This window comes from Corvus moneduloides, chromosome Z (assembly GCF_009650955.1).
Source record: "Corvus moneduloides isolate bCorMon1 chromosome Z, bCorMon1.pri, whole genome shotgun sequence".
In the NCBI taxonomy this organism is placed as follows: domain Eukaryota; kingdom Metazoa; phylum Chordata; class Aves; order Passeriformes; family Corvidae; genus Corvus; species Corvus moneduloides.
The window spans coordinates 36148773-36175659 of record NC_045511.1 but is presented as its reverse complement, the minus strand read 5'-3'; the positions used below and the strand labels follow the sequence as shown (position 1 = coordinate 36175659).

General features: G+C 37.9%; 1 protein-coding gene across 2 annotated transcripts in view; it reads right to left on the bottom strand.

Annotated features, from left to right (window-relative positions):
- LOC116438193 (contactin-associated protein-like 4) overlaps positions 1–12821 on the bottom strand; it is a 216899-nt gene extending 204078 nt beyond the window's left edge. Inside the window, exon 1 of one of the 2 annotated variants that reach the window (XM_032096912.1) lies at positions 12450–12821. In XM_032096912.1, coding sequence (XP_031952803.1) covers positions 12450–12546 — 97 coding nt within the window. In that variant the 5' untranslated portion in view covers positions 12547–12821. The remainder of the gene's footprint in view (positions 1–12449) is intronic. The other variant, XM_032096913.1, reaches the window with a different exon arrangement.
- Positions 12822–26887: the final 14066 nt, after the last annotated feature.

The window sequence follows — 26887 nt, the reverse complement described above, 5'->3', positions numbered from 1 at the left end:
AATGCTACAGTTACCTTTCATTTCATCTGTCATCTGTGTCTAGGACATCGCAGAGTTTTATACGTAATTATTTTTATACAATGCAAATTTCACCCAGATATAAAAGAACATTGATAGTCTCTTACAGTAACAGTTGGTCTATCAAAATTTAACAAAGGTTTTGTAGCTGATTGTTCTATCACTGAATTCCTCCTGTATTTTATTTTACTTGAAGTCTAAATAACATTTTTACAGACCTGTGCCCTGAGAAAAACCCTATCACAGTCTTCTCTTGTGCTAGACTAACCACTGTTATCTAGATCTTCCAAAAGTGCATTAGAAAATGAGATTACAAAGTACCATGGATCTGTTTCTCCTGTTTTGCAGGGAAAGAAAAACATACATATATGTTTACAAATATGTTTTATGTAAGAGCAAGTATGTTAGGAATAAAATTATGCGTTAGTATTTGCAAACAAGTTTTATGATAATCCCTCCTTTCTCCAAGAGGTTGGTTCATTCAGTCTTAATTACTGGAGGACATGTCTACTCTCTTGAAAAGTAGTCTCTGAGAAAGACTTTGCTTGAGGACAGAAATGCAACCTCTGAAGGGTATGGTGATGCTCCAGAGCCTGCTGGCATGGTACAACTGAAAAACGGCCCTAAAAATTTCACACTCAGGCTGATAAAACTAAGAGTTTTCTCCAAAACACTTTATCAATTGGAGGGCAGAGCTCAGCAACTGCCAGTGAGCTCCACTGCATCCAGATAGTCCTGAAAGAATTTAGTTTTAAGGGCTATTTCACCCTTGAAAATTAAAATCAATCATCTTGATAGTTTTTTAAAAAGAGTTACCATTGGCTCAGAAAAACAGCAGTAGTTTTTTGCTACAGGCATAGAAATTCCCTAACCACAGGAACTAGCTAAAATTCAAAATGTCTTTTTCTTCTCATATTTATTTTTTGTCAAGTGGGACAAATGAGTAATTCTTGTTTGTTATACAGTTGTGTATCTGAGTCCTCCAAACAAGGCATAATGAAAGGACTAGTACTTAGGAAGGAAATAAAAGAGATCAGTTATATTCAAACTATGCAGCATATCACTGTTGAATGAATATTCAGCTCATTCTTTCTAAAGCTTTTATTCAATATTTATTTAGGCAAAGCTCCCACTGATTTCCCTGTGAGCTTTAGTTATAAAGAATAAAGACAACGAGATTCAGTACTATTTTTAATTAAAACAAAAACAAACAAACACCCTCCCACCCCCGCCAAAAAAAACCAAAATAAAAACCCAGTTACTAAAGATTGCTTATTCTTCTAGAAAAAGAAGGGTAAGTAAATCTCACCATGATTAAAAAACTATTGCAAACTAGATTGCTGCTTAGCAGATAGGCATCCTGTCACCAACTGGAAATTACAGTGAGAGACATAGTTTGCTGGCCTGAAGCTTAAAAAAGCTTCCTGATCTGAGTAACAGTCAGTCTATAGTCATCACTAGATGCTGGATGGTAGAAAGGCTTTAAGTAACCGTGAAAGTACCAGGATACTTGTATTTGTTTTATGAAAAGAAATGCTGTAGGGTTCTAGTATTTTTTTTTCATAATAGAGTCTTTCACTCTATGCTTTCTTTAGAAGAAAAAAAAAAACAAAAAACCCCTACAGTTTTTCACAAGACTGGGGTTAAAATGGAGCTTTAATCATGGTTTATCAAAGGGGTGGAAAGATCAGACTGTCTCAGGTGGATAGAAAAGTCAGCTTCAGCTTATTTAATTTAATGAGATTTCCCTTTACCAGAACACTGTGTATGGTCACAATATCTCTTTATTTCACACTTTCAGGAATGAAAGATAGTCTCAGTAGTAGGATATTTCCAGCTCTCCACTAAGTCCCTCTATTTTGTCTAGGACTAGCTTTAATCCCCGGACAACCAAGGAGAACCCGTGTTAGCAAACACAGAAGAGGGAGACTCAGGGAATCTTAACAGCAAATATGAATGAGTCACCAGGTATAGCTGGTGATTATTGTACAAGATAATCAATACAGCTTGGTACACTTTTTTCTAACACTTATTTTCAGTAGGATATTTTGATGGAACTGGAACCCATCTCATGTAGATGTCTACGAAGTGTACAGATGACCTAGTTACTTAGACTCAGCCATAGTCAGTAGTGAGACAAATGGCATCTTTATACTGCAAATCGCCTTTGCATATGACTTCTTCCTTCCATCTTCGTCATGACTTCTTCATATCATATACAATTTTTCCTTTCATATGACGAAAAAGGAACTTAGCTAGCTGAGATGCAAATATCGAAGTTCCAGATTTTTAATTTCAGCCAGATAAATCCCAATTTTCCTGTCTCTGCAGAAGACAGAAGCTAGTCATGTATCTCAACAGTAAGTCATATTTGCAAATAAATGAAACAATGAAAATCTCCCTTCTCCTGCTCCTCTATAATTTTATTTCTAATTCCAGATGTCTTTCAGCTTCAAATTGGTATTTTCTTATTAGCACTCCATAGCAGTAAACATCATCTGACCTCTACCATAATTAGTAATCCTGAAGAAAACTACTTTACCCCTCCCCTCAAAATTTTCAGATAATTATAGAATAACCATGTTGAGCATATCCAGTCTAATATAACTTGGGACACAGCAGAATGCTGCAGGTGAATTAAACCAGTGTTTCGGGCTCCCTGCATGCAACTTGGATTGTCTAGAGCATCACTCTTATAGTGCATGTTCCCCTCAAAAGGTTTTATTCTTGTTGTCTTGTTCAGAAACTCTGCTCCAGGCCTTCTTTAATTACAATGTATTCTGTTTTCTCCCCTGGTGAGGTTTGTTAGGTTATATGGCACCTGAGTAATAATATTTTTGTATCCTGTTTAACCAATATTTTATGAGACTTTTCTTTTGTTCTTTAGAGTTTTCTTTAAAGGTATTCTTTCACAATAACTGAACAGGTCAAGCAAATACAGATGGGGATTTCTTGCAACAAGTATTAAACATAATCAGAAAAAATAATTTATAAAATCTTATTTTTAGAAACAACTAAGGCTTTGAAAAACACTTTCTACTTAGATTTAGAAGTGGACAGAGAAACACCTGAAAAAGTGCAAGATCTTCTTCAGCTATTGGCTGAAAAAAGAATGATATTAAGTAATAAAAATAAATTCAATTATTCCAACATGCTGTTTCTAATCTACTTTTCCCTCAAGACCCTAAAATATGTAAATATTTTAATTGCTAAAATAATTTTATAGAAATAAAGAGGCGCTCTAACAGCAAGGAACAAGGAATAACTTATTCTTGAGCACAACTACATAATAATATCTACTTAATAAAAAGTTATTAGACCCACTACCCAGCTGGATAGATTTTCTAACCATATTTTTTCTCTATCCTTTGAGATTTAAAACCCTTGAGGCAGTTTTCTTCGCTTGTTTATTAAGTGAGTACGATATTTAAATAATAATTCTGTTGTTCCTAGTTTTAATCTACTTAAAATGAAGTTTCCAGGATTTCAATCACTTTTCAAATTATTGCACTGAAAATTCTCATTAAGTAGATTACAGACAGCATAGTTTTTACCTCCAAGTCCACACAATGTTTTGTTTACTAAAAAATAGTGTACCAATTTGTAGTAAACACTTAAAACCTTCTTCTGAAAACCAAAGTAGTTGGACACCAACCCTCCACTGTGTTTTACAGGTTTAACTCGAAGTTACTGGCCTAGACTTCAACTGGTAACAGATGACCTACAGAGTATTCTATAGAGTATAACATTAGCCTGTAATGGTACACTCGCACATATATAAAACAAAAACACATGACATATAAGTAAGAATGATAAAATACATAAGATACAAAACATTGTAGAGGTAAAATTTCAGTAAACCACAGTTGGTTAAACCCTACCGCTAAAGCTGCATCATTTTTTACAAACAAATAGAGCAAAACATTTTCATCTTGACAGCATGCTGTTTCTCATATATGTTTTACGTTATTTCTCACATTAAGAAAGACAGCTCTTGTTATAATGATATTTATCTAATATATACTAGTATACTGAGAAGGACATCTCTTCCTCAATTTTTAATCTAGAAGTCATACATAGGCCCTGACTGCCAAAACAAGTTATAAGTTACAAAGAAATTTTATATTCAAGAACTACCAGATCAATTTACCAAAACAATTAACAGTGCAAAATACAAGCAATTGTACAGAAACTTGTCAAGATCAATGTTACCACTATTGTTTTGGCCTTTCCATCCCTCTTGATAAAACAACTGAAAGCTCTGAGAGAAAAGCAAATTTTAACTTTTCACTGCAGAAACATCTTAAATAAAGATAGTATGTGCTTCTGGAGTCAGTGACAGACATAGACATGATTATTTTAGTACTTGTTATTTCTTTACAATTTTTAAAAAATTGCCTGGAGTGTTCTATGAAGAAAAGCCCTTTGAATTAGTCATGGCACTCACAGCTCCTACCTCTGTTATCACCTTGTTAGTTGAGAGCAACTAACATTAAACATTAAAAGTACTGAGAAGCAGTTCAAGTTCAGTGTGATACAGCACACTAAACTCTCAGATCTACAAGATCTACAAGATCTACAACTCTCAGATCTCAGATTTACAAGAAGCACCAATGCACAGGTTTACCTGGGGGAGAAATAAAAGAAGTACTTGAAAGATTTAATGTTTCTTGACTATTTGATTGTTCTTTGATTTGCTTGTTTGGAGTGTGGAGTTAGCAGGATTGAGAAGGGATGGGGGGGGCATATATGGCCTATTTTTTCTCATCAAAACTTGTTACAAAGTGAGATGGTTGAAGTTCTTTCAGAAGATGAATCAGTAGACAGAATATTGGCAAATATATTAGGTATTGTGCTGGTTTTGGCTGGGGTAGAGTTAATTTTCACCACAATGCCTCGTATGGGTCTGTGTTCTGGATTTGTGCTGAACACAGGGTTGATAACACAGAGATGTTTTTGTTGTTGCTGAGCAGGGCTTGCACAGGGCCAAGGCCTTTTCTGCTTTTCACAGTGCCATGCTGGTGAGGACACTAGGGGTGCAGGGGAGGTTGGGAGGAGACACAGCCAGGACAGGTGACCCCAACTGAACAAAGGGATATGCCAGACCATATGCGATCATGCTCAGCATATAAATAAACTGGGTGAAGGTGGAGGAAGGGGGGGGACATTTGGAGTGATGGCATTTGTCTTCCCAAGTCACTGTTACGTGTGATGGGGCCCTGCTCTCCTGGAGATGGCTGAACACCTGCGTGCCCACGGGAAGTGGTGAAAGCATTCCTTGTTTTACTTTGCTTATGTATGTGACTTTTGCTTTTTCTATGCACAGAACTACAGAATTCCAGAACATTCTGAGTTGGAAGGGACCTACAAGGACCATCAAGTTCAACTCTTTTCCGTCCACAAGTTTTCTATCTTTTACCTTTCCTCAACTTTACCTGCTGGTAGGGGAATCACAGAGTGGCTGTGTTGGGCATGGTTGCTGGCTGGGGTTAAAACACCACAGTCCTACAAATACATGACAAAATATTGGTTTGTGGATTTTTTCTAAGGTACCAGAGAAATGTCCAGAAAGAATATTAAACTTGAGCTTTGTACTCACATACAATGACAGAAGCACATTTTATTTTGCGAGACTTTGGCAAACCATCTTAGTCAAAAGTTGTCTTTCTTGTGGATGAATATAGATGTACGCTTACGTCCTCTTATGTAAGAAAGAAAGCAAGCAGAATGGCCGTGACTGAATATTTATGAAGACAGGAAGAAGTTAATGCTTCCTTTGGAACTCCTGACTGACATCTAATCAAAATACAGTATATCCCAACCTACACAGAAAATGTTATTACTACTACTTATGACATAATAACATAGAACCTAGTGCATTTTTTTCTTCTGGTTGATTCTATCATACTTTGAGAATGTCATTACTTGTCTCTCACTTTCCTCCAATCAAGACTCCTCCAATCATGACCAAGTTTGCTCCATCCATCCTGCTGACTGGGCTCAGGGACAAGTGTATTCATGAGAATTTTAAAGCCTAGAGCAATGGGATGTGAATTGTTTATTATACTCAGTGTAATCAGCCTGAGGCTTTTCCGTGAATTCGAAGCCTTTAAAGTCTGAAAAAAAAATTCCATAGATTTTTCTTCTGATATTAGTTTAGATTTGATGTTGATACAAGTTTTTGATGTTACTGTACAAACAACATGCCAAATATACCAGAGATGTCTATAATGTTTTATTCATGGAAATAATTGCCCAGAGATGGCCTGATCTCTGATGAGGTCTCTACTGCTCTCTCATAGAAGAGATAGATTATAATAAACAGAAAATAAATATTAATGAGACTAAAAGAAAATTAAGGAAGTAACTACTTTCTCCTCCCCTCCAGTTCACATCAACCACAAACTAACAGTAAAAGAATTGTATTTTAAAATAAATTCGTTTTGATAAACAGGACTTTAGTATATTTTTAATGTGATTCCATAAAATTGTCAGTTATTCTACAGAACTGTTTGGTACCAGTGATTAACATCAGAATGATATTAAGTTCAAAATTAACACACAATGTTTTCCTTGTAGCAAGTAATCCCTTCCCTGGGGATAATACTTGTACAATGACTTGCATCTGATGGTATAATCAAGGTATGCATTCACTTAGTCCTCTATTTGAAAACTTCAGCTTCATTAAAAGTCATTTTCTGTCAGCTTTAGAGAGGTTGTCTAATCTAGCATTAACAAGAAATTCCTGATATATAAAATAAAATCAACAGCAATCACAGTATTATTAGAAGAGGTAATAATAATAATAACAATATTTATGCATTTATAGAAATTGTGATCATCATAGTACATATATGAAAATCTGAATTTGTAAAAGCTTCTGTAAAAATGGGGAGCTTTAACACAGAGAAGTAGGTATACAGAAGTGAGAATTTGCATGGAAACTCCCCAATTCCTCTTTATTTCCATTCACTGTAAAAATTACCCTTAATAATTTGAGTCACAGCTGACTTGATGCGTATAAAGGGTTTAATTATGTTTTCTGCAACACTTCAGTTTCAGAGAGTTTAAAAAAAAAACACTGCACCTATTGGGAGTACCAATTTCTGGCAGGTTCTCAAGGGACGATTTAGAAACTTGCTGATTTACAACAGTAGAGACAGTTACCAATAAAATAAAAATGTCTCATAGCTCCAGTGCAAAAAACTTACAGCGGTACTTGCTTTAATCTTTCATTTAAAACTCACACTTGACCTTATACAATCACTTACTAAGTCTGTGCATTTCAAACTTCTTTCAACTACATTGGTGTTGGAGTCCCTCCCCTGCCATGTAGCCCTGGGAGAGGGGCCCTGAGGGCACAGACACGGGGTTTCCCTGCCCCTGCTCAGCCTCGTTCCCATTGGTTGGTTTGTGTTCCCTGCGCGGGCAGAAGGACCCTTGGTCCCGTGACTGTGACAGTTCCTCGGCAGAGCCCCGGCCATGCGGCTGGAGAAATAAACACCTCTGAAACATCTAGCAAGAATCTGCCTGTCCGTATATATTTCCTTTCCACGGGACTCCTGGTGTGATATATGCATGTTGCAGTATCCCCACTGCAACATAATGGTGGTGAATTGCAAGCAGAATGATCCCCGATCCCTAAGCGACTGATTTGTGTGACTAAACCCTGGAAACTTTGGATTCCTCTTCTTGGTTTTGCTTTGCTATTCCATATCTAAACTATGGAGGAACCGCGGGAAGACTCTTGGCTCTCAGAGCTGCATATGGACATTTATCTTAAACTTAAAATGATTCTTGAACAACGATTTGTAAATTTTAGCTTGATTCAAGCTCAAAAAGAACTGAAACACTTCCTAGCACGGTTGTTTAAGAACTTTTTCTATGTTTCTTGGGATTTAATTCTTACCAAGGGCTTTTGGAAAACCGTTTGGACACAGTTAATTTCTGAGTCAAAATATATGCCGATAGAAGAATATTTTCGTGACTATTATTTAATTACCAAGACTGTTGAGCAATGTCAGCTGTGTCTTGGTGAAGAGAAGCCTGGCGCAGGGACCGTGTGGCCCAGGCCACGTGCACTGAGCGCTCTCCGAGCAGCAGCGAGGCAGTTCCCGCGCGCGGGCGGAGCCACGCGAGCCGCAGTGTCGGTGGCGGAGCGAGGAGCAGCGGGACCCGGCAGTGCCCGTCCGGCCGCACGCAGCGCGTGGTGGAGCGAGCCCCGGGAACGCCCGGCCGAGAGGGGCGGCGCGCGGGCAGCGGCTGGTGGCGGTGGCGGTAGAACAGAGCCGCGCCCAGCCGAGACGCGTGCTGGAGCAAGGCGCGGGGGGGTCGTCGCTCGGGGGCCAGGCCGAGACGTGGGTGCAGCACCTGGCAGCGGCAGCGAAGCTGCGACCAGAGGAGGCGACGTGCGGAGAACTGAGCTGCGCGGCCCGGCCCGGCCCGCGCAGCCCCGAATGCGACCCCGGGAAGAGCACGCAGGCACCAGCAGCCCCGACAATTCCAACGCGGGAGCGACCGAAGGAGAGAGCAAAGACGCAGCGAGACAGAAAACAGCAGCCACTCGGAAAAAGGAAAAGATCATAGTAACTAAGATCTTAGGGATAGTAAAATGGTGCAATGTTAAGCAAAATTATGGGTTTATAACAAGGTGTGACAACCAGCAAGACATATTCGTGCATAGAACTGCTATTAAAAAGAATAACCCTGAAAAATGCATCCCAAGCTTGGGAGATGGAGAGGTGGTGCAATTCAAAATTGTACTAGGGAGAAAAGGGTTACAAGCATCGCAGGTCACTGGGCCTGATGGTGTTCCTGTAAAAGGCAGTATATATGCAAAAAATTGTAGTCATGTTAGACAGTATCTCCATTGTAAGCCCCCCCTACAGTCTCCCTTTCCTAATCCCACCTTGCCCTTTTACCCTATGTCCTATTACCCCCAGTGTATTCCTAATCCGTTTTTTCATCCATGGTTTTCCTCACAAAACCATGCTTTTGCCAGTTGTTTCCCCAAACATCCCTTTCCAATGCCAAGTGGGGGATGAAAAGGGGGAGGGAAGAAGTTAAACCCTCTCCTGCCTCAGTTTCCCCACAAAGCATGCTCAGAGAGTTCTGTCTCTCTTCTGTCAGCCCTAAGATGTTCCACAGAATCTGATTGGACATTTAAAGACTCAGGAGGGTGGCTTGTTTTGTCTTGAAACTGTTCTTGTTATGTTTATCCAGTTGTTTTCATTCTCCTTTTATTAAAATAAAACGGGTGAGGTGTTGGGGTCTCTCCCCCGCCGTGTAGCCCTGGGAGAGGGGCCCTGGGGGCACAGACACGGGGCTTCCCTGCCCCTGCTCAGCCTCGTTCCCATTGGTTGGTTTGTGTTCCCTGCGCGGGCAGAAGGACCCTTGGTCCCGTGACTGGAACAGTTCCTCGGCAGAGCTCCAGCCATGCGGCTGGAGAAATAAACACCTCTGAAACAGCTATCGAGAATCTGTCTGTCCATATATATTTCCTTTCCACGGGACTCCTGGTGTGATATATGCATGTTGCAGTATCCCCACTGCAACACATTGGAAGTGCAATTCTTTGGGAGAAACAAAGCATAGGAAAGCTCTAAGCAGCATTACTACAGAACTTTTTAAAATATTTGAATTTTCAGCAGCAATTATTACTTCTGTTGGTTGGAAGTATCAGTGTTAATTTTCAGGGGAAACAAACAAACTACAAAATAAGATCCTAGAAATAAAATTTCATATTTTAGATGACAGGGTCTGTTAGCTCCAGACCACCTCAGAACTTCAAAATCATTTTACTCAAAAGAGGAATATTGTGATTTCTTTAAGACCGGAAGTAATTTTGAACACATCAATTTTTCATCCAAGAAATTTTCTTTGGACAACTGACTCAGTAATATTACCAATGACACTTCAAGATGAATTTTAAAGGTCTTTACTTTTGTCCTTTCTTACTGGCCGCTGGCCTTAAGGACAAAGCAAAACTTGAGTATTCGGGATCCATTACTACAGAAAGAACCATAAAATTAAAGCAAGAAAAATATATTAATATAGAAGAAAAATTAAAAACCCATCCTATTCTCTTTGATGATTGGCAGCCAACTGGAAAATCTAGCCATCAAAATTCATTCAAGAAAACCAAACTTTACTTGGTTTTGTAAATGTGTTTAAATGCATTAACACCAATAGTACAAGCACCTGCTGAAAAGGATTTCAATTCTGGTTAACATCACAAGAAGAAAGGAGTAAAATAAGTTAAAGTAGGGAAATAAAGGCTCCTGCACGGATCTATCATAATCAGTAATCATGAAAAACCCTTTCTCCTAAGGTGATTTTATGAATTGTAACACACTAACAAAAGTCATACCATAATACTTCAGACGTAAACTGTCACTTCTAAAACAAAGTCTCCTACAGAAATTTTCACTTCCAAAACAATATATAAAGGGATTTTTTTTTTCCAGATTAGATATTGAAAATTAACAATATGCATTAGGCTGGCCAAGTTCTCTCTACAGGTTATTGTTTATTGCTTAATTTAAATAATTTAATTTATTCTTCCCACAATAAGTTCCCTTGCTTGTAGCATGGGCAGAGTTCTTGTACTTTCAATTCAGATGAGTGTTTTGACATAGTAGTTAGGACTTACTCCTAAATAAAAATATTTTACAATAATAAATAGTAGCACATATGTGAAAAAATCTGTTCAAGCAATTCAATCATTTGACACTGTAATCTATTTTGCCCTGTTTTTGAGATGTATGTGAGAAAGCCAGTAGTAAATGTATTTCATACTTGATTTGTTTTATCCTTCAGAATCCTATATTCGAAAGAAGCTTGAGCCTCTTCCTCAAACCTTTCTTCCTAAATTGTAAGAGTGACCTCTAGTGCTTTACTGCTTTGCTGTGTGATGCAAGTCTTTTTGCAATGGTTTTAATATGCCTCCCTGTAAGCAACTGATTTCGTTTTGTGCATAGTGCCAAATGCTATTAATGTGCAATTCAATTATCATGGTCTTGTGAAAATGGATGTATTCATAAACTGTACAATGCAGAATGATGAAGAGAATTAAAGCTGTGACTGGATTGCAGCAGGGTGTTTAACAAGAGGAACTTAGTATTCATGTTTAGGGCTACACTATGCACTTAAGTATCAAATGAGATATCATTACTGAATGACAGCACAAGATCATTTTGGTGCTGCAATGTGAATGTCTGGCTCATGGGAGCATGTTTAGTTTACAAAGTATTCATATGCAAAACCCTAGGCTGTAGATTCATTGAGCACTTCAAACTTCTCTGCCATTGCTTAAATATTTCCAGGGAGCTGTCCCCTGCCACTGGGCTGTAAGGTTATTCCTGAACATTCCTCCTTGCTTTGGCATGCACTTTCTTCCCACAGAAGCATTACTTCTGCCCTTCCCACTCCTGTGATGCACAACCAGTGCCTTAATAAGAAGGGGAGAAAATATGTTCAGTTCAGGTTATGAGCATCTGGCATTTAGGCTATTGCACTACCACAGAACACAAAATGAAATCCTTCAGCTTGTTGAAGCTGAATCAAATGGAACAAGAATAACTCTCTTCTATTACTGAATTATAAATGCCCTGAAAATTAGTTTCTTAATAAGTTTTTCTTTTTATTTTTTAATTTAAAGATAATCAACCTAACTCTGAAAACAGATTTTCAGATACGTATATATATGTGTGTGCATGTGTTTATATTTATCTCTCTACATACATATATATGATTTGCCTCCTAGAGATCAGATTGTCTTTAAAACTGTAATCACAGTCTTTATTTTGTGATACCACCCTACTAGCTAACTCATTTTAAAAAAAAACTTTCTATTGGAACTGTTATCATTCTCTTCTGTAGTCATGCATGAACAATACTCCCTAAGCAATCAATGAAGAGACCGTAAAGTCTTGCTATCCACATTTTCCTTGTTACATTTCTACTGCTTTTGAACTGCACTGTGATTGCCATTAAAGTTGAGTGCCAGCTTAATCCAGGATATGCAGATACTAGGCTTTCCAAATTTTCAAATGCTAAAACCCACTACATGATAGAAACATTGCACAATAGAAGTCTGCCAGTAATTTCCATGCAAGACACAATTCCTTGGAAAATGCTGCACTTAAAAGGAGAAAACAAAAATGAAAATACAGCTGAACATGCATCCCTTAGCAAAATGCTGCTTTCATATACTCTTATACAGTAAGCTTTATAAACAACATTCTGTACATAGATGGGTGACAAGAATCTATAGAAGGATTTTAGAAAATTTTCAGACTAGCAGCTTGCTGTCACGATTTCAAAGCATAAATATTTGTCTCAAAAATTATATTTATTCTAAAAGCAAATAAAATATCCCAGAAGTTTTCAACACACTCTGGATTGAGTTTTAAATCATATGGAATACTTACATTTATTCCCCACCACTGCCATGTGCCAGTGATGAACAGACAGGAGAAAGAGCAGCTTCAAGAAGATTTCAGTGACAGAATCCATGTTCACATTCATTGAGGCACCCAAAAGAACCAGAGTATTCGGAAACAGCTGCTCTGTACTTCAGTTCTGCTCCTGCCTCTTCCCACTGCCTCTCTCTGCGTCTTCTCGCAGTGCTTCCCAGGGGCCAGACACCTCAGCCAAACGCGCTCCGCATCTCCTGGCACATGCACGCACACCTCCGGATCTGCTTCTCCCTCTCGCAGCAGCAATCCCTGAAGAGCAGGAGCAAGGATCTCCCCCCCCCTCCCTCGCCGCCACAGAAGCACTCAAGGCTGCGCTGCCCGGCTCCCTCCGCACCTGCTCCCCGGCAGCGCGCCCGGCGCGGCGCTGGACACCCCTGGCGGCGGCAGGCGGGAACCGCGGGCCCCGCCGGCGACAGACAATGGGCGGTGCGGCCAAGGCGTGAGCGAGCGCCGCCGGCCGCGCTCTGCCCTGCCCTGCCCTGCCCTGCCCGCGCCTTCTGCGCCTGGCGTGGGCACCGCCGGCTCTGCGTGCTGCCCAGCCTTCCACAGCGTGGTATTTCTTCTTCCTTTTTTTTTTTTTTTTTTTTTTTTTTTACTCTCTCAGCTGCAAAAGCGTTGCAAGTTCTGCTCTCATGAAGGAAAGCGTTTTGCCTGTAGTAGAGAAGCTGAAGCTAAGCCGGCGAGTAAAATGAGCAGCCTGCCTGTAGCTGAGAAGTGAGCGCTGAACTGAATGATTGACTGCCCCTCAGAAAAAGGCACCACCACTGTCCCTGGAGGGCTTTATCGCTATTAATACTGGCATTAAAGAATTACATTCTCTACTCCTGAGGGTAAACTCCTAAACAGAATATAAACATATCATTGCACCTGGCTTTCCCAAATACCACGTAAAGCATTTTGCTTTCTATACTTTCACAAAGGGCAAGCTCTGTTTAAACTGTCCTATTGCTTGTGCTTGGTAAACAGTTTCATTTGGGAAAGACCTTCAGAGGAATTTTAACTCATTATATTTAAACTATATCCTAAAAGTGTGTGGTTTTGGTTTGGAGTTTTGTTTGAGTTTTTTGTTTGTTGCTTTGTAGTTTTTTTGCAAAAGAGGCTGAATTACTGTATGCTAACTCTAGAGACATTATTTCTGAAGTGTGAGAAATTTAACTGCCTGTTAGCAAACTCATGACACTGAGGGTAAAAGCTGTGTTAAAGGACCACATTGATGGCCCCATCACTGCTGCTTCTGCAGTGCTTACACTGTATGAACTGTTTTGTTTTGGCAGAAATTACTGCGACAATACACAACAAAATGATGTGCCTTGTGAGTGTGAGGTGTATAAAAAGCAGACTTGGCATTTGTATATTCAGGCCAGTGGTCCAAACTTTGTCTTCCTACTTCATGTGAACTATCTAGCAGCTGCTATATACCAAAGGGATCTTCCATCCAAAGTGATACTGGTGTCTGTGGGTTAGACACTAGGTAGAATGTTGCCGAGTGTCCCTCTTGCATGTTGCAAGAGACTATAGAATTTTCTGCAAATTGCCATGTAGAACTGTTTGGTTTCAAGAATAACTGTGGGATAGAGATGAAATGTGAATTAAGCTCCCAAAGCTTCTGAACTTTTGTTGCTTATTTAAATCAACTTCTTCAGCCCTCGAAGGATGCTCTTATTCATCTATAGAAGTAAAATGTGTTCTGGTTTCATGCTACCTAAGCTAGACTATGTTAGGTGTTACAATATGTATTTCAGCTCAGCCAAAACAACTAAAAATAAAAAAAATTGAAAGGTGATTAATGCAGATTTTTGTTACATTCTTTTAAAAATAGCAAATCAGCATGATTAAGAAAAAAAGGCCTATTTCTAAATTGCTATATTAAGTAGAAAGCTTCAAGTGAAGTTAATAATCTGTTATGCAGCTGGTCTTCCACTTCTCCATGTCAACTTTTATTTGAATGAAAATGCATGGAGGAACTGTATTAAATATTATGTGAATCATAACCTGCCTTCTAGCTCTCCTAAATCATCCTTTAAATTCTAAATTCTGTTTCCCAAGTTTAGTGCAACTATAGAGTCACTTGTCCAGAAGCTGGATTTCTTTGCTATATAGTTCCTTGAGTTAATATTATCCTTCTAACTAAATTAATATGAGCATAAAAATGTTCCTTGTGCTGCATCCCATCTCTAAAGAATATCCCATGAGATGGTCCTTGACTCTGCAGCTAGACAAAATTTCATGCTTAAAAATAGGACAGATTTCTCATAAAATCTTGGCAAGGACTTTCAATGTAATGATGTTCTTTAGGATTAGCTCTAAGATCCCCAGGGCTTTGAATCAGGAAGAATTATTATTCTGGTAATGTAATGCAAATTCAGTAAAAAGGCCAATGCCATTGTGGGTAAATATTTGTCTTATAAAATAGCTTAGAGTCACCAAAAAGGAACATCTAACCGACAAAGGTCATCGGATTTTGCGCTCTTTTTTTTTTGACTGAATTGCATGCAAATATACACATGGGTATAATGTACTTTTATAATTATGAAAACGTCAGTCTTAGAATAAAATCGTATGCCAAAATATGTACATATGTTTCTCTTTGGACAGACAGTATTACAGAAGTCTGTACAGTATGTATCTGGAATATCAAAATAATAATCTTTTTTATCCAGGGATGAATCTGTGGTGTCTATAAAGTGCATAAAATGGCATAACTTGACTCAGCCAGAATATTGCAACCTCCTCTCTGCTGCTGCATCATATCTCTCTCCTGCATCCGTGAAATATTTCTGCTCGCATAATCTTATCTCTATATGCCAGCATCTCGTTTGCCATTTCTCTTCCATACAGTGTCCAGATTTTTCACTAACTTCTGAGCTCCTCTTTGTGGAACCCAGACAAGTCTTTCTGTTTCTTAGAAGCCTCTTTTTCTATTGTAATTTTTAAATTTCCCCCACTCTTACAGTGTTTTGTTTTTCTTCTCATATCTTGCTTTTGAAATTTCCCCCAAATGCAAAAAATCTTATTCATTTTATTTGCCTTTTAAATGTAACATTATGACCACTTGATTTGATAGATGATCCTTCCCAGTTGATCTTCATATATGTATTCTTTAGAAAGGGAGCTAGTTCCCCAGAGCAACTGTGTCTTGTTACAGATTAATCCTTACAGCTACAACATCTGCAAAATTTGTTTGTTCAAAACTTGAATTAGTTGATCTGGGTATTTCCAGCCTTCATTTACGAATGAAGGACCTTGTAATGAAGTCTTTTTTCTTAGCAGACAAAAACTAATAGAAATTATTCCCCTTTAAAATTATTTACACTGTGACTTTTTGTCTATGAAGAATAATCACTTTTAAATTCATGTTAACCATACTCCTGGTACTCTTGTAATCTGCTTATTAATTGTAAACAAATTTTAAAAGGACAGATACAAGCACTTTCTTCTGCTTCTGGTACAAAGTCAACTTTGCAACAGGACAATTGTTTTCTGTGTATCACAGTTATTCGCTACCTGTTATTTAATAACAAAAAAATAATAATTTGCTTGCAAAGCTAAAAAATAGAGGTATAAGAAGTCAACAGCATCCATACTGTCTGACTGAGAATATTTGCTTTATTCCTTGCCAGTAAATTCCTCATTCAAAGACATCAACCAAATTAGAAATAGCTATTCACTTACTACCTTCTTCACCTCACTTTTTGCTAATTCAGCTCCATCAAGCCCACATTTACTATCCAACCAGCAGTGAAACTGCAACGTTATTTCAGGAGACTAGAAAGAAAGATAAAATTTTTAAAGCTTTATGTTCTTCTTTTCATATTTACCTCTTTCTTGGTCCTCTCATCTGCCTCATGGCCTTGGTTAACCCTCCTTCTAGTGCCACCTGCTGCAGTTGTCTTGGTATTACAGGTTTCTCTTCACAGCATCTAGTAATGTAAGTCTCACAGCTGGAGAATGTATCTTTTTAATGCAATTGAATTCTTTCATGATCGTGTAAAATCTGCTTCCCAGTACTATTCCCAACCCTTCAGAGAAACAGTGCTGTAATTGTCTGCAGAGACTGCAGAGAGCAGAAATGCTCAAAGACAAAAAAAAAAAAAAAAAAAAGAAGAGAGCCATATAATGCCAGGTACACTAATAATGATATTTGTAATGTTTTTGAGACATCTTTTAAAGAAAAAATAAATTTCATATTCACCTAATACTGCTACATGTATTTTTTTTTAATCATAGATCTCTATAGTAGGTATGCCATAGAGCAAAAAATTATTTTCAGAAATAAGGGTAGCATAGCTGCTAGTCTTAACAATGTTTTGGGGTTTTGGTTTTTTACTTTGTTTTTTTATTTTCCAGTAGGGTCAGGATAGCACAATTTGTCTTTTTGCAAAACTGCAAATTTCCTTTCAGGCTTTATTTGTTAAAAGGGAAGGGGATGGAAGCCATCTGTGTACGGCTCATTTTACCGCTTATTACACCTACACGTGACTTCATTAAGGATTTAAAACCTATTTTTCTTCTCAGATGAGACACAGAACACAAACCAGAGCAGACATGCCTCCATGTACCTACAGAAGAATTCATGCCTTTAACACTGTTGTAAATCTGTGTTTGAAGGTTGTAACAAGATGTGTGGCTGCGCAGACAGTTCATTTGCTGCTGCTGTCTGAGCATTCAAGTTTTTCACATGAAAGGATGCCACAAAAATCCTGGGGACAACTTTTTTCCAGGGTTTGTAAAAATACCTCCTCTTAGCCCTTGTGAATCTTCTCATTTCACAGTCAAGAGTTTTATTATTTCCATCTTAATCACTCTGTGTATTGTCGCTCCCAACACAGGAAATAAATACAGAGCACTGGAAAATGAATTTATACATAGAGTCATAGAATCTTTAAGGTTGGAAAAGACGTCTAAGATGGTTGTGTCCAACCATTACCTCAGCACTGACATCTGTGCCATTAAATCATGTCCACAAGTGCCACATCCACATGCCTTCTAAATTCTTTCAGGTATGGTCACTCCATCATTTCCCTAGAAAGCCTGTTCCAGTGCCTGAACACCCTTTCAGTCAAGAAATTATTTTTAATACCCAATCTGAGGCCATTTCCTCTTGTTCTGTCAGTGGTTGCCTGGGAGAAGAGGCTGACCCCCACCTGGCTGCACCGTCCTTTCAGGAAGTTGTAGAGAGGGATAAGGTCAGCTCTGAGCCTTGTTTTCTCCAGCCTAAACAACCCCAGCTCTCTGAGCCACTCCTCACAGGACTTGTGCTCCAGACTCTTCACCAGCTCCATTGCCCTTCTCTGGACACGCTTCAGCACTTCAATGTCTTGTTGAATCAAGGGGCCCAGAACTGAGCACTTGAGGTGTGGCCTCCCCAGTGCTGAGTACAGGGGGACAATCCCTGCCCTGGTCTTGCTGGCCACACTATTGCTGATACACACCAGGATGCCATTGGCCTTCTTGGCCACCTGGGTGCAGCTGGATCCTGTTCAGCCACTGTCGACCAGCACCCCCAGGACCTTTTCTGTCAGGCAGATTTCCATCCTCTCTGTTCTCAGCCTGTAGCATTGCGTGGGGTTGGTGAGATCCAAATGCAAGATGCATCACTTCACCATGTTGAACCTCATGCTGTTGTCTTCATTCCATTGATCCAGCCTGCTCATATCTTCTGCAGGGCATTCCCACACTCCAGCAGAACCACACTCCTGCCCAACTTGGTATCATCTGTGAACTTACAAAGGATGTATTTCTTTCCCCAGTCCAGGTCATTGATAAAGGTATTAAACAGAACTGGCCTCAAATATTTTTCTAAATATTAAATATTTAATAGTGACAATAATAAGAATTGTAATTACAGTAATAGTAATAATAATAATAATAAACAGTGTTCAGTAAGTATTTTTAACATGTCTCACATGTGACATGGGTATTTTTTAAAAGGATATTGTACAAAGTAATATGTAGAAATAAATGTGTGAATAATAAAAGGAAGCAAAAAAACTGATTGAAGGACTTGATGCTAAGGTGCTTTGGTGATTTTTTTCGTAATTAGACCATGTCTTGAAGGATAGAATATCTAAAGACATGGAGATTAGAAAGGCACAGTGAAGGCATAAAATATAATATGGATTTATCAAAGGAAGATCCTAGTACACAAAGCTCATAGTTCTTTTTGATATCTGAGTCCTTCCTAAAGGAAGAATATAAATTCTTGACATATGATGTTTTTTTGATAATGTAAAAAAAGGTGGAGGATAGCAAAGCATATGTGCAAGCAATCAGAAGGAAAAGCAGTAATGGAAGGGGAAAAAATTGTCATTTAAGCCTTGCTTAATGTGTTCATTCATGGCTACAGTGCAAATAGCAGGAAATGGCTTGTGGGGCTTATGATTTGGGAGATTTTTAGGAAAATACAGTCAGTGTAGGAAAGGTATCACACAGATGACCTTCCCGAAGTGTAAAAGTTAGAGAGAATAGGCAATAGTAAAACAAGATGCAAGAATGTGCATTATCTTGGGCTCACATTGATGACACCAGCTATAAGTTAGTTCTTTAGTTGGAAGCATGTGATCCTAGCTGAATCAGCCAACTCTAAGCTGAATAAAAGCTTAGTTTGAGCCATCAAAAAGAAAAAAAAAAAAAAAAATCAATTGTAACCTGCACCAGGAAGGTATCTGAGCTGGGAAAGGAGTGAGAGCCAAAGGGTCTGGGCAGAAATGAACAAGGGGTCCAGAGACCCCCTGCCCCATACTGTGTACCAGTGTTAGAAACATGGATTTGAAAATCTTCAAGAGTGATAAAGAGCCAAGCACCCAAGACCCATGGCCTGTATTGCAACACCAAACCCCAGATGTTCTGCAAATCTTTTCAAATATTGGAGTAACTCTTGCTTCCTTTGCCAAAAGTGTCAAGTAAATCTTGAAGAAGACTCTGGGCTGTGACTTCTATTTCATATAGATTCCCTCAATATTTACAGGGTATTCAATTATTCTCTTACTTCAGTGTTTTATGAAGACTGACAGATCATTGCTCACTGAGTGTTTGAGTTGATATAATTCTCATTCACAACTAGCATTCTCTGGGCATCAGATAGGGATCTTAGTTGCCTGGCTGAAATCTGGAGATTTCAGGCACCCAAAAGTCAGGTGAAGCTGCTTGCTGTAAAGTTGTTTGCTGTCATCATGCCCAAGGATATGGCTACAAACACAAGTGCAAATAAGACTGCAAAGCATCTGGCCTGGAGCTTTCTTACATCTGCCTACCCAATGTATGAAAAATGAAGCTCAGCTCTGTATTACTATGTTTAAGAAAATATTGCTTGTATTTCCTTGTATATCAAGCCTAGATTTCATTGCCAAGAAAGCAAGAGTCATGAAACTATTATTCCATAAAGAGCCTGGGTTTATTTCTCTATGCAAATTACAGGTCTCCTTGAAGTAGGAATATCCTCTTCTGGAAGAAGGAATATTAGGAAGGTAAACATGAGTAAGTTATTAATGTATCATTGTATAAAAAAATCAGCACTACAAGACTTTAGTTCTATGTAATTATTTCATGTTCAAAATCTATCAATTCAGTGGAAAGCAGGTAAGTGTTCAGCTGTTATACAACAGAAGATGTAACTTACGCAAGCCTTATTTCCACTATGTTAGGAGAAAAAGGCATGTAGTATGTCTTCTCTGTCTTAATTTGTGTGAAATTTTTCATTTGACAACAGAATTAGGATACAAATCTGGTGCTTTTTTGAAGCAATGTGTAACAGAGAGATAATATGAAAGAAGAAAGGTAGTAAACAGGTTTCTGCAAGTTGAACAAGATCAAAAATATGGGACTCAGCTTTTTCAAAAATGTGACTATTTCTGAATTGAATGGGCAGGTCTCACCTGCATTGTCAGCAGTAAGAGTAAGCTGTAAATAGCCAATGTTTCATTGATCTGGACTGCATTTTACAAACCAGGGTCAGACTTTACATACTGTAGGTTAACTGTTGTTGACATTGCTCAATGCATTGAAACATACACACAATTCTCTGAAGGGAAATTATTTAATTATTTAATTCCCTTTTTCTCCCCCTGTTTAGATATTATTTTTCGGGCATCAGAAAAGGGAAAATTGCTTTACTCTGTATGTTCTTATTTCCCTTTCCTTTATTATATGCCTATGGGGATTATATGCAAAGCATCCAGCCTGAGTATTTTTCATATATATATATATGTTAGTAATAGAAACATCACATGATACAATGAGCAACTCTTAATATACCAGTGCCTAGCTGGTAAATATGATCATTATCTCTTCAAGGTGTAAGATTGCCTTGGAGGTGTTTTTCAGGTAGGTAGTCTTTATTTAATTGTGAAACAGACACTGAGAGGAAGAGACATTGGGGATATGAGCAGTGACAGAAAGACTAGCAAACACATGAGTAGTTCTCCCCATCCATATCAGGGAACAATCAAGCTCTTGCAAAGGCAGTTTCATTCTGAATGTAAAATGAGCAATTGTCTTGTCTGATGCTCTTTTATATAAAACCAAAAAGAAAAAACTTATTCTTGCGCTTCTTTATTATTATAGACTTGACTGGACAAATTCACTCACTCATTTAGACTGCCTTTTTTGCTGAATAATGCATTAAGAACCCAGACCAACTCTTGTCTGAGAATGAGGAATCCTTGCAAATTATGTTTTTCTGTGTTTTATCTCTGGGGAAATCTCATGAGATACAACATCTCAAAGTCCTGGAATGACAAACAAGATGCAAATGAATCAGAGATGCCTAGCTTTTCCCAGATTTTATTCCATCTTTACTGCCAGCAAGACTTTTCACACAAGATTAGAAAAAAAACCTAAGAAAAGTTAGTAACCAGTAGTTTTAATACACAGTGTTATATAGTATTGCCCTGTTTGCCCTTGCGCTCATTACTTCCCCTTGGCACACTCATCTTTCTCCTCATTCTATGGGCAGAACCAGTCTTTATAAACAAATTGCTCATGCCATGCTGCCACTGCAGTTTGCTTAAAACAACGTTACTTCTGAGTCCAGACCTGGTGTGTTTTGAAGCAAGAACTAATACTCAACCAGAAAGCAGCAGAGCATCCACTAAACCTTATACTTTGCAAAGCAGAGGAATGTCTTGAAAGGAGTATTGCAGAGGCTAAGCATCTGTATCTTTGCATTAGGAATCAAGATTCCCTTCAGATCCTCACACTTGATGCAATTACAGGGAAGCTTATGTTCTTTAGGCCTGCCATTCTGCCATTTATCCCTCCTGAAACAGTAGATAATGCCCTGGGTTTTTCACAAATCAAGCTTTAATATTGATCTTTCTCTGTGCTTTTCCCATAGAAGGGAACGATTTGTTCTCTAATATAACCCTGATTGAGCTTTTTGTGCCCCTGTTGATATCAGCAGTACTGCTAGTGCAGTGAAAAACTAAACAGAGTTAGGAAACACACAGATTTTATGGAAATGTAGAAGAAAGTAAGCAAATAACAGACAGCCTGACAAGCATAAACATTAATTATGTCATGCTGGAGAGAAATGCAAGGGATTTACAAAATTGGCTACAATCAGGCACAATTTTGTTCTCATTTATTGTAATCTCAGAAGTACATGTTGGCAAAGACTGGACATACATTTCTGAGATTAAAAAACCAAGTGGACATACAGAAAAAGTTGAGAGCACTTCTAGGTTTACTCCTATTTACTCATAATTTGACATCACTAGGGTCTCTACAGAACTCTCCAACTTCAATGAAAATTAACAGAAAGAGGCTCTATACTCTCTTTAATCCCCTGTCCTGTTTTCTTATATACAGTGAAAGTCTTACCTTTCTTCTGAAACCTCTTTAAAAACTTTAAATGCATAGACAGTGTAATACTAGTCACTATATGTTGAATATCTGACAGAGAGATTATAAAAGGATAGGGTTTTTAACTTTTATAAAGTCTTCTTGGTTAAAAAGTCCCAATGTTGTATACTGACAAATCTGCTTATTCATTTGTAAGTTGTACATGATCAGACATTAATCTCATATATGTCATATTCAATATTTTTTATAGTTGTTCTCTTCTTTTGCTATTTCATGCTTTAATAATAAGGAAGAAACAAATTAAATATTCAACTGGCTTTTTTGTCTTTTAGAATGCAACTTCATCATGCACATTCTGAATGCAAATGATAATAAGCTATTCTTATATAACCTATATGGGAAACAGGGATAGTTATAACCTGGGACTTTATATTGAGGACAGAGTAATGAGATTTAACTGATCTATAACTTCATCTGAATAACACTTACTCTTTGCATTTAATATGTAAATAGAAAACAGCTAGCTAGTTGATAACTAATGACACCTTTATATGGATCTGGTTTCAAAATTTAAAATGAAGTCATATTTCAAGAATGTATTCATTTTCACCTCACTTAATTTACTTGCCAGAACTTCAGAATATTTGCAAACAACAAAAACAATACAAAACTGTCTCTCTTATGTCTGTACACAGGACTGTATTTCCAGTGTGCCAGTCTCAATAACAAAGCTATCAATGGGAGTTTTATTAAAGCAGAAAACAGACTGAAAGCAGAGTAATAATAGAAAGCATAACCTTTTAAACCTAAATTAACGTATTCAGAACTGGTGCCTATGATTTTATTTCTGTTACCACATATGACATTTAATTATTATTAGTCTTGGATATCAAGGAATTGATAGATTCTTGGTATTTTGACTAATTGAAATAACTAACTTCATCTTGATATTGGCTTTATAGGTGATTTCTCAGCCTTTGCAATTTAGTTACCTTGGAAATTTCAGTCATCTTTAATAAGAGAGGAAGCATAAGCCAATAATTTTGGTACTAGTCTAATTCAGGCTATTGAGTATGCTTTGTTGGTACAGCTTTTCTGAATAATTCTGAGCCATTTATGGCAAGATCTAAAGAAAGCCAGCAAAGACTTATGAGTTAGGTGTTCCATCCCAAATTGAAGAGCCACCTACTAGTCCTGAAATCACCTTTAATCACAAAACTGCATCTGTCTTCCTGTGCTGAGCAGCAAAACTTTTTTCTCAAACCTGGCTGACCTCCAAAATTACAGCATTGACCGTGCTGCATCTTTCACAGCACAGTTACAGCTACTGTCTGGTGAATATGTAAAGATTTTCATTATTTAATATATTACTGGTAAAAACACCCAGCTGTCATGGAATTCTATCTTTCCTCTTTCGCAATGACCTAAATATTGCCCCATGAGTGGCAAACACCATGCACCCTCAAGAGAAATTGAAGCCATGCCTCTCAGCTTCTTGAAGGATAGATTTTCAACGGCAGAAGGCAGTCTTTCCCATTTTCTGAAGCTATTCTATTGTCAAAAAATGTGGTTTAAGATTCCCTGGCCCATTAAAAATGAGGGGAAAAAAGCAAGCTAGCAAACATGGTGTTACAGCCTAGGAGTCAGGAGAATGCATCCGAACTCCCCTCAGCATCATGGATTTGGTCTGTCTTATGGGAAGGACCTACTGTATGCAGAATGCAGAAACAATCCCCAGGGTAAGGCTGCAGGTTTGTTAATTAGCTCTCATATTATGTCAGCAGTGGAATTGGGCATTACGCCTTCCCTAATTCTCCCCCTTTTTAAATATATAGATAACTGGTATTTTCTCATGTCTGCAACACATATAAAAAGAAAATGTTGTTAATTATGAAGTGCATGAACCATGCAATAATGAAACCATTTAAATGTCAAATATAATTAAATTTAGTAATGCAGTTTTCAGACAAAATGCTTCTTATATTTTTTGTAGTAAAATAGATTTGGATTTTTTTGGTTTTTGTTTTGTGCTTGTACTTTAGGCATAGTTATAAAAAATTAGAGAAGCTGATAAGAGGATTAACTAATCGGAAATATATACGTGTGAGAAGTTGCCTCATGTTTATGGGACACAGTACTTATAAATAAAAATTCATGTCTCTTGAAGCAACCTCTTTGCAAACTTCCACCTTAAGAAGCCCCAAGCTATGTTTTATGTTGGGTTTTCTTAATCTGTTCACTTTTCTCTTCCGTCTTTTACAGGTTCTTTCTATGAACAGTAAGAGAAGTTGCTAATTCTTCTTTATTACTTTTGTTGTTTTCTCCTGTGTTTCAGAATTATCTTCAAGGGAATTGAGCTCAGTAAATAGTGTAGTAATGCATGCAGTAGTACTATCATATGGAAAAGCCATATGATACAGAGCCAGAAAAAAAACCAAAAACCAAAAAAAAAATGAACAAAAAAAAAAACCCCAACAAAACAAAAAACCCACCAAAAGAGAGCAAAGCTCTGCAAACAAGACTGCAAAAGCCTGCAAAATGTAAATTTCTTCTCACTTGTTAAAAAAAATTAATACAGTAACAGTACATAATATAGTAAATATATATATTTATTATATGTATGATCTCATTCTGCTTTTCCAATAGTTTTTTAGACCAAAATATTTATAAAAGTAAAACATTTCTATTTCTATTTCTATTTCTATTTCTATTTCTATTTCTCTTTTGAGGATAGAAAGCCCTACTTGATTTTACATGTAAAAAATATGCCTAATTAATCCACTTCCAGAAGCAGACTTGTTCCAGACTTAGATGATTTGACTGGAAAACCTTATATCATTTTCATTGCTGTTTTCGGCGAGACCTCAATGGGGTTAATAATGCAACAAGTTGATAGTGGTTAGAGCCAACAAATTGTGTTTCCGTTTTAAGAATGAAGCAATTGGAGCTGTTAAAGCACTACTAAAGTCAAAATCTAAGTACAGAAAAGTTTATGTAAGATCTTAGGTAAATAATTATTCAAACCACTGGAGTTTGAGAAGTAAAGTAAGTAACAAGTAGTATTCATGGCCTCTCATTTTAATTTAAGTCCCATTCTAGAATATTTTCAAGTAATATAAACACAACAGCTTGAACCATCTAGTGTAGGTGAATTTTCAGGACTTGTAGTTCAGATTCACAGGTGACTTCAATTCGTCAAAGAAAGGCTGGCCGACAACACAGAAAAATCATGGTTGCAAAATGTCACTCTTACATTCTACTACAGTAGAAGCAGAGTAGAGGCTTCTCAGGGAAGGAAGGCTGGCAAGTAAGTGAGAATGAAAAGGAGTCTGGATAGAATACAGTTGAATTATAGAATACCAGAATACCAGGTTCGGAGGGGAGCTTGAGGATCATCTGCTGCACCCTTTCTTGGCAAAAGCATTATCTAGACTACATGGCCCAGCACCCTCTCCAGCTGAATCTTAAAACTGTCCAATATTGGGAATAGTTCACTGTTCTCATTTTAAAATATTTTTCTTTCTAATCAGAATCTTCCCACGTTTAACTTGTGCCTATTACCCTCTGGTTTTTCCATGTGATTCCTTGTAACAAAAGGATTCCCGGTCTTCTTTGTAGTTACCCTTTTAAATACTGAAATATGGTCATAACATTTCCCCTGAATCTTCTTTTCTGAAGGCTGAACAAAGCCAGTCCTCTCAGTCCTTCCTCACATGGCAAGTTCCCCAGTCTTTTAGTCATCTTTGTGACCTTTGTCTGGAACCTCTCCAGCCTGTTCATATCTGCTTTGTATAGCAGAGATCAAAATTGAACACAATATTCCAGGTATGGCCTGACAAGCACTGAGTGGAGCATGGTAATATCTTCTTTATCTCTGCTGCTGATGCAGACCAGCTTCCCATTGGCTTTCTTTGCCACTGCAGCATACTCTTCACTTATGTTGAGCTTTTTGTCTAGCAGGTCACTTTCCACAGAGCTGCTGCCCAGCTGGATAGATCCCAGCCTGTGCTGGACTCCTGTATTGTGTTTTCCCAGGTGCAAGACCCTATACTTGTCCTCGTTGAACTTCATAAGGTTCTTGTTAGCCCACTCTTTCAGCCTATTCAGATGTCCCTGCAGGCACCAAAATATCCACTTCCCCATTCAATTTTGTAGCAGCACCAAGCTTCATCACCGTACATTTGATCCCATGATCTAGATCTCTTACTAAGATATTAAAAAGCTTTGGTCTCAGTTTTGATCCTTGGGAGATTCACTCAGGACAGGTTGCCAGTGTGAAAAAGAGCTGCTTACCTTTGTTGAGGGATTACTGAGCAACAAGACTAGCACCATTTTCAAAAAACTGTCTCCTCTGTCACATGGTCTGTTCTACTCATTTACTGGCATTTTTTGCACATGCAATCTGTATAGAAAGCACAATTACACTTAGCATCTTGAAAAAAACATGCAGGGAACTATTGTGGGGGGTATGAATGAAAAAAAAAAAGGAAAATGAAAAATAGTGTGAAATGTCACAAATTAAATATGAAACAAATTGATACTTGTATCATGATGCCTAATGTTACCAACGTATCTTCTTCTAGAAACAG